The 7,583-nt window shown below is 38.7% G+C and overlaps 1 protein-coding gene across 2 annotated transcripts; it reads left to right on the forward strand.

Moving 5' to 3' along the window:
- Positions 1–1,380: 1,380 nt before the first annotated feature.
- LOC146583743 (high choriolytic enzyme 1-like) lies at positions 1,381–6,457 on the forward strand. Of its 2 annotated transcripts, none has more exons than XM_085281219.1 (9): positions 1,381–1,397; positions 1,623–1,712; positions 1,889–1,916; positions 2,010–2,060; positions 2,281–2,412; positions 3,213–3,330; positions 3,793–3,971; positions 5,165–5,246; positions 5,484–5,616. In XM_085281219.1, exons 2-9 carry the CDS (start codon positions 1,659–1,661, stop codon positions 5,614–5,616), a joined length of 777 nt encoding a protein of 258 aa, XP_085137345.1. In that variant the 5' UTR covers positions 1,381–1,397; positions 1,623–1,658. The 2 variants fall into 2 exon arrangements, with proteins under 2 accessions (XP_085137345.1, XP_085137350.1); XM_085281224.1 differs by lacking the exon at positions 1,381–1,397 and adding an exon at positions 5,718–6,457 and having other exon boundaries at positions 1,555–1,712; positions 5,484–5,608.
- The last annotated feature ends 1,126 nt before the right edge of the window (positions 6,458–7,583 follow it).

Raw genomic sequence — 7,583 nt, forward strand, 5'->3', positions numbered from 1 at the left:
AGAATCAGTTGTACCTTTTAGTGTGTTTTATTTTTTTCTTGATCTGAGAAAAAAGTAAAACGTCTGACATTTCCCACAGTGCTGTAGTGGTTAGCACTCACAGAACAGCACACACACCTGGACAGGTCAGGGCAGGCATCCATAAAATTAAACCTAAACACATGCAGCTTTGCCACATTCCTGACTAAAACAATGAGCCTTCTGTGCTGAAGGATCTCATAAGTCAAACATAAATGAGTCGTTAAAGTCCCTGTCTGAATGCCAGCATGACTGTGGTGCTGCCCCAAGCTTTCAGTGAACATTCCTGTTTAGATCACACTTCATAAACTGAAAGACTTTCTGTCTGTGAACCAGTAAGACTGGCAGGGATAAGGACAGTGATGAGAGCATTAAAGTGACACATTTTGCTGTTAAATTGCTACATAAAAATAGATCTGCTAACCCCAGGGTGCTGTCCATTGTTACTATAAATGGGATACTCTGCTCCGGTGAGCAAGTTTGGAGGCGTTGTTTGTAGTTACGTGTCTGTGCTTTATTTAGAAAAACAAAAACAAAAAAACAGTTTCCTGTTTCCATCCCAGCTCTCAAAGTTATCACTGCGTCTTTTGTCACTTGAAAATTACTCATCTATTCAGATATACTCTTTTTTTCCATGCATGTCTCACTTGCCAAGAGATGATAGAGAAAGTTCTCTGTAGTCATAAGCCAAGGACACAGTTAGACTTTGATCAAAAAAGCTATTGTAAATACGTTGATCTGGACACATTGTTACATAACAGATTCCACAGCCAGTCACACCTGTTATATCTGTATTTATCTTTTTTGTATGCATCACAAGATTTTACAATGATTTTTAATTTATTGCCTATTTATGCCAACAGGTTTAATGAATTTCTTTGTTTAATTTTCCTACCTTTGTTCAGACCACAGTTTCAGTTTATTTGTGTTTTATCTGAGTTTTTCCTTTTTGACTGCATCTCAGAGGGAAGCTCTGTATTTTGTGTGCTAGCAGTGAAAAGTATATGATGTAATAAATTATCATGTTTTTGTTGATTATTCTGCCCAATGGTAATAAAGCTATTTCATTAATTTCACCCCAGCAAGTCTGATTAAAATTTCATTTACACTGGCAAAGCATACGTCTTTGGGTTTTGCAACTTTTAATTGAAATAATGAAATGATCCCAGTGCTTTTATCAGCCTGCGCTTCTTTGTTCAAATTTCCTTCCTGGAAAATTGTTGCTATTTCAGTGTTTTGACATGAGCAAAAACAAAGTCATGAATTGTAAAGTAACCTCAAAAGACATTGGTGAAACGTCAACCACACCCTGTGTGAGCTGTCTATAAAGATGCAGCAGCTGAACAGCTTCTGCATCCACCAGACGCCTGGTACAGCAGGTAAGCAGCTCACCTCCTCATTTCGTCTCGATACATGCTCAATCGTACAGGTAAGGAAGTCCCAGAAAGCTGATTCTGTTCATGTGGATGTTGCATTTTCAGTGGGAGAAAATTCAACATCCAGATGAGAAGAATCAGATTTCTGGGTTCTCCTCACAGCATTGATTTACTTTACTGTTCCAGCATTTATACACACTGAAGTTCTTATAACCAAATGCTGGTCAGACTTTGACTGTAGGTTAACTGCAGAGGACCAACATCATGACTCCAGCTTTCTTCTTCTCCCTCTTCCTGTCAATGACGGTCATTTCTCTGGTACGTTTGACTCTTGTTGTTTTGGTAATGTTGTTAAACGCTGCCTGCTGTTCTGTGAAAGCCGTGAACTTCTCACCATGTCTGCTTATACCAGTGACCACGATACCAAAATCTGTCAGTGTGATTTTAAACGCGATGAACAGCAAGTTAATGTGTTTGCTGTTTTTGTACTGCAGAGGGCTGCTGTCATCAAAGATCCAAGTGGTGCGTTGAACGATAAAATACTTCCCAGATGTTAAAGTTAAATTGTATCTGAGAGCTTATAGTTAACATGCTGCCACTCCCTTGTGTCCTCAGATGAGTTTTTGGGTGCCTCAGCGATCATTGAAAAAGTCAACGCTGACATATGTAAGTGAAAATGTACATAATAAAACTCTTTTGGTTAACATAGAAATACTGGAGGAAAAATGGAAATTTCCAGAGCCTGTTAACAGAAAATAGATGGCCAACACTCATGATGATCAATCACTCACTTTCTCCTTTTTGTTTTACATTTTATCACTTAGCATTCAACAAGTAAACATGCATTCTGTGAACATCCATCCACTCTCTGTTTGTTGTGCTGCAGCAAAAGGCCTGGTTCATGGCGACATTGCACCCACTTTAACCAAGAATGCTGATCCATGCACAGCCACTGGCTGCAAGTGGCCCAAAAGTGGAAGCCACGTCACTGTACCTGTCTCCATCTCCTCTGTATATTGTAAGCAACACAAACTTTACCCTTAAACACTGACTTCAGATATTTCTCCCTTGGATGCTCATTAAACTTGTTGTCAAATGTCATCTTTATTAAAGAGTTAAAAGACAGACCAGGAAACACGAGCTGTTTAGGCTGAAGGATGAAATATGTAATGAATCAAATAGATATATAATTTAGGTTGTTTCTAGAATAAGTCACTTGAACTGAAATTATGTAAACTGAAAATAATAACATGTTTAGAAACCAGCTTCACAGAGAAAACTAAAACTCTGTGACAACTACAGCAAACAGATCCACAAACGTGTCAAATTATGTTTTCATTTAATGTTGATTTCCATTCTCCTGGGAATGGAAGCATAGGAAGTATGAGAGTTATGGGGATATCGACTCTTTATGTTTAAAATTCACTGTGAAATATGGTGACTAGCAAGTACAGGGAAACTCCACACACAGAAAGCCAACACAACCTTTTTACAACGCGGTGACACCACTGATGTTGCCACATGGATAGCTGAAACTGTTTGTTATACTTGTAATTTTATTGTCACAGTGGCAGTGTCAACAGTCTCCTAAGCACAGTTTAGATTGCTAATATTAAATATACAGACGACTGTCAGGTGTCACGTGATGAGAGGGGAAGCACGAAAATATACATAAACATTGCTAAGCTGTTGAATTTTTTCTCATAAAGCATGTCTGAGAAATTCAACTCTATGCATCAAATAAACTACACATGAAGGTGATGCAGTGTTACTGTTGTTCAAAGAAGCTCCTCAGCAGACTCGTATTTGTTTGTGCAGCCACCCAGGAGCGCAACATCATCATCAGTGCCCTGCTCACCTTCCACGAGTCCACCTGCATTCGCTTCGTCTGGAGGACAGACCAAGTCAATTACCTTTACTTCTTCTCTGGAGAAGGGTGAGAATGCACTCCCTGTACTGACACTGTATGACAAGACAGGACTGACACACTCACGTCCTCAAAACCCTTTAAAATGTAAATAATTATTGCAAATATTCTATTTGTATCATGTGACAGCTCCATCCTGTGCTGAAATTCTACTGTAAAATGTCCAGCTTTATTATTGTTTGCTACTATATGAAATGTATACCCTTCATAAGAGGGTAAATAGCATTTTGACGATCTGTTCTCAATTATTTCACATACTGTTTAGTCCACTCGTGCCAGGACTAGAGACTGGCATCTTGTAAGGCAATAAGATGAATCTGGAGTGGGTTGTTAAATGATCAAGGGAAAACAGATCTTTAAAAACCTTAGGAGATTGGTTAGACCGGTATCTTTTTATTTATTTTGGCTGATAGTAGATAACTGTTTGTGTGTCAATCTCAATCGTTTTTTAACAATCTTACTGTGTATCAGGTGTTATTCGTACGTGGGCCGTCAGAGCCGAGGACAGGGAATCTCCCTCCAGAGAAACGGTTGCTTGTTCCAGTCAACGGTGCAACACGAGGTTCTTCATGCTCTGGGCTTCCACCATGAGCAGGTCCGCTCCGACAGGGACCAGTATGTGAAGATCCTCACCGAGAACATCATCCCGGGTCAGCTCAACTACACAAACCTTTGGTTACACTTCACATTAGTCCAGGACAGCAGACACTCTGTTTTATACCAATGAGCATTTTACAAGTAAGCTGTGCTTTTCCAAGCTCAGCAGATAAGACAGCAGTGCATCCGGTATTCCTTTGGTCCCGAGACTCTCAAACCAATAATAATAAATGTTTGTAAGACTTCAAAGGCATCATGTCAGGAATGTAGAAGTATCTCAGTCACTTTATTTGACGGGAAATAGAAAGTGTGGAAGTAACAATGCAACATGGAGTAACTACTAAGCATGATACTTTACTGCTTGGGGGGATACAAAATAGTAAAACCAATTATATAGTAGTAAATAGTCTTTTGTGAGTATAAATAGTAGATATATGTCTTCATGATATGGAAGCATTTATTCATGTACATGTAAAAAATGTTTTGCCATAGCACTTTCTTTGTTGCTTTGCAGTAGTCATTCATGTTTAACCTTCTTCCTCATTTTCGCTCTGAATGTAAATGTTATATTGTAAATACGTCACGGCTGGTTCAGCAGTCATGTGGTGTTGTGAGAAAAAGGATCCAAAATGCAGGTACTGGCTAGGGTGCGAGTGAGTGTTTATTTATAGTAAAAGCAAAGTAAAAAAACAGAAAGAGCAGAACGGGGAGTTAACAATACCTAAACTGGGGAAAAGTAAAGAACTAACCTGAAACCATACGCACAGAGAATGTTGGGCAGAGAGACACAGAAATTACACCCGGTTACACAGATGACGCAACAAGGAACACAGGCAGGCACACACTATACACACAAGGTAATGAGGGAATGACACACCAGAGGGGAACACAGCTGAACCTAATTAGACACGACGAGACCCAGACCTTCAAAGTAAAACAGGAAACTCAAACTGTTTTACAAACACAAACTCAGGGACACAAACAGAGCACAACAGGGAAGAACTCAGGTGGGATAATAAAGCACTGAACACCAGAACCAAACCCTAACAACTAATACAAAATCAACAATAAGCTCAAAACACTGGGTCACCGACCCAGGACCATGACAAAATATACCAACATGCAGACCTTATGGTTAGATAATTGTCATCTTCACAGAGCTGAGAGCAAAGATTTGTAGTTGAATATCGTGGCAGCCACGACAGAGTAACATTTAAACATTTGTCTCCTGGAAATATCTGTGCAGGACAAGAGAGCAACTTTGAGAAAGTGCTTACCAACAATTTGCAGACTCCCTATGACTTCAACTCTGTCATGCAATATGGCAGGTGAGTTTGATGGAGCTTGTAAGGTGTTGTGTTACCTTTCATGTTTTGCATTTTCTGAGAGAAAATGTCATCCAGAATTTAAAAAACACGGATTCATTGCTAGGATTTTAGTGTGACTATTCAATACTTTTAAAGGCCTATTTTCTCCCCTGTTCATAAATATTCTTTATATAAGAATGAATGCTGCATATATGAGCATGGTACAGTCACAGTATATGCTGTCGTTTGTTCTTTTAGATACTCCTTCTCCAGGAATGGGCAGCCAACGATTGTTGCTAGGTCCAATCCTAATCTTGACTTCGGAAATGCTTTTCAGATGAGCGCCAATGACATTGCTCGTATAAACAGGCTTTATGAATGCTGTGAGTAATTAAGACACACAATAAGACAAAACAACAAACATACTTTCTTTTTGTAAGAATCACATACTTCACATTACTCACTGGATTTCATCATTTTTTCTCAAACCAGAACTTTGGCATGACAATTCAACTCTACATCCAAATACTTCAGTTCTCAAAACATCAGGATTACAAGAAGGAGCATGTCGTCGATGCTGCAAAAATATGAAAGAAACAGGAAATGTGCTGCAAAGTTTTGCAAATATGTCACATTTGTCACAATTGAGAGATCAAGATCTGAGTCTTTGTGTTAGAGAATATGCTTATATGCCAGAGGGGTCATTATGTTTCTCATCTTTGTTAGTCAACTATGACTACCTGATTTCTTTCTTCTTTCTTGTAATTTGATAATAATTCAGATTCTAATTGTAAATGATGCAGACATAGCCCCAAGCCTTGTGACCACCACTCGCTTCAAACAATAATCCTGGAATCATCATGATTGTTGTCTCACTCTGTAGTAAATTAAAGTAATATTAGCATGACATGTCTAACATTAGCCATGTTGAAATCACCAAGTCAAACTAAGGAATATTTAATCCCAGCATACATAACTTTGGCAGCATCTTCTCTTTTTTTTTTTCATGCCATCTTTTTTCTTCGGGTTGCTCGTCTCTTTCTGTAATAAAAGTTGAATCGAATAAAATCCCATATTTCCAGCAAAAGGGGGCAGTATTGTTTCATTATTTTACAGAGATGTAGAGGACAGTGCAGTGTATCCCCAAAGTCCTTAGAGCACCATGATTGTTTAAGCTTTATCACAGCAGGTTTCTTTGAGCAGTGTGTTCAGCTCAAAGTTATGTTAGAAATAGCTGTTGTGGTTAAAGTTGGACAAAATGTTACCAGTGACTTTTTCAGTGTGCAAGAAATGCATAAATTTGACTTTATAAATAAATGTTCCGCATTTAAAACCTGAAAAATCATAACAATATTATTGAACAGGGTATTAGAAGTATGTAAAGCAGCGCCTGCAGAAGCGTTTCTTAAGTTAATATTTATGCAGCATTGTAATATCGTAGCCAGTCAAAGTCACACAAATCTTTATTTGTGGGTCCAAAAGTCCCACATTTTACTCATTTAAGTGAAAGTTAAAATCTGCAAATTGTAGATTATTGTCACAATACTTTTCTTTTTATCAAAATGTCTTTCTCAACATATCTTCCCTCCTTTTTCTTTAACAGCAACAGAATTTTGTAAAAAATATTTTTTCTCGGTCAACTAGTAGCTCTTGTAAAAGTGTGTTTAGGCTCATTATCCCGCTCCAGTATCAATAATTCTCCAGAACGATTTCAACCAAAGAGGGAAACATACTACTTCCTCTTGGGCAGGTGGAGTCAATTCAGTCCAGGTAACTCCAGAACAGCCAAACTTGAATATTCCCACCACCACCATGATGCACCGTACAGTTATGGGATCCGATTATTTGTCACTGTTACTGTTTCTACTAGTTCCAGTTCACAAAGTTGCCTTTGTCTGTTTGTCTGTGTAACTAATTAAGTATACAAGCTGGGAATGTTAAATGGTGGCATTTAAGGAGCTGCTGGCTAACAGCTTAGTTTCCTGGTCTAATGCTGAGTGACAGCTACGTTTTAAGGTGAAATGATAGTTTGGAGATCTCAGACACTTGGGGAACAAAACAAATGAGCAGCATAGAATGACGCTCAGCTGAGGTCCCATAAAATACTGCCAGCCCTTTTGTCCTGCAAGTCGCTTTGTAACCCACCTTCACCCCAGTTCCTCCATTGCATGCTGTGTATGACTCAGACATGCCCGATATGCTCTGTGGTGGGGTCTTGTTCCTGCTCTCACTGCCTTTAACTTATGCACAGGAATATATGGGAAATGTTAATATACATGTAAATGACTAATGACTGATTCTACTAGAGTGCTCCTGACACATAGTTTTGGCTACAACAGTTTCAATGTCATACTGGAA

This window comes from Mchenga conophoros, linkage group LG1, assembly GCF_057382185.1.
Source record: "Mchenga conophoros isolate Kocher_MC1m ecotype Shallow Benthic linkage group LG1, M_conophoros_male_GT1.1, whole genome shotgun sequence".
Lineage (NCBI taxonomy): Eukaryota > Metazoa > Chordata > Actinopteri > Cichliformes > Cichlidae > Mchenga > Mchenga conophoros.

Excerpts from the sequence above, each read along its gene's own strand:
- LOC146583743 (XM_085281219.1), top strand. The coding sequence starts at position 1,659 with ATGACTCCAGCTTTCTTCTTCTCCCTCTTCCTGTCAATGACGGTCATT. Across the intron at positions 2,061-2,280 it reads AAAAGTCAACGCTGACATAT|CAAAAGGCCTGGTTCATGGC; the intron begins GTAAGTGAAAAT and ends GTTGTGCTGCAG. Across the intron at positions 3,972-5,164 it reads CACCGAGAACATCATCCCGG|GACAAGAGAGCAACTTTGAG; the intron begins GTCAGCTCAACT and ends ATATCTGTGCAG.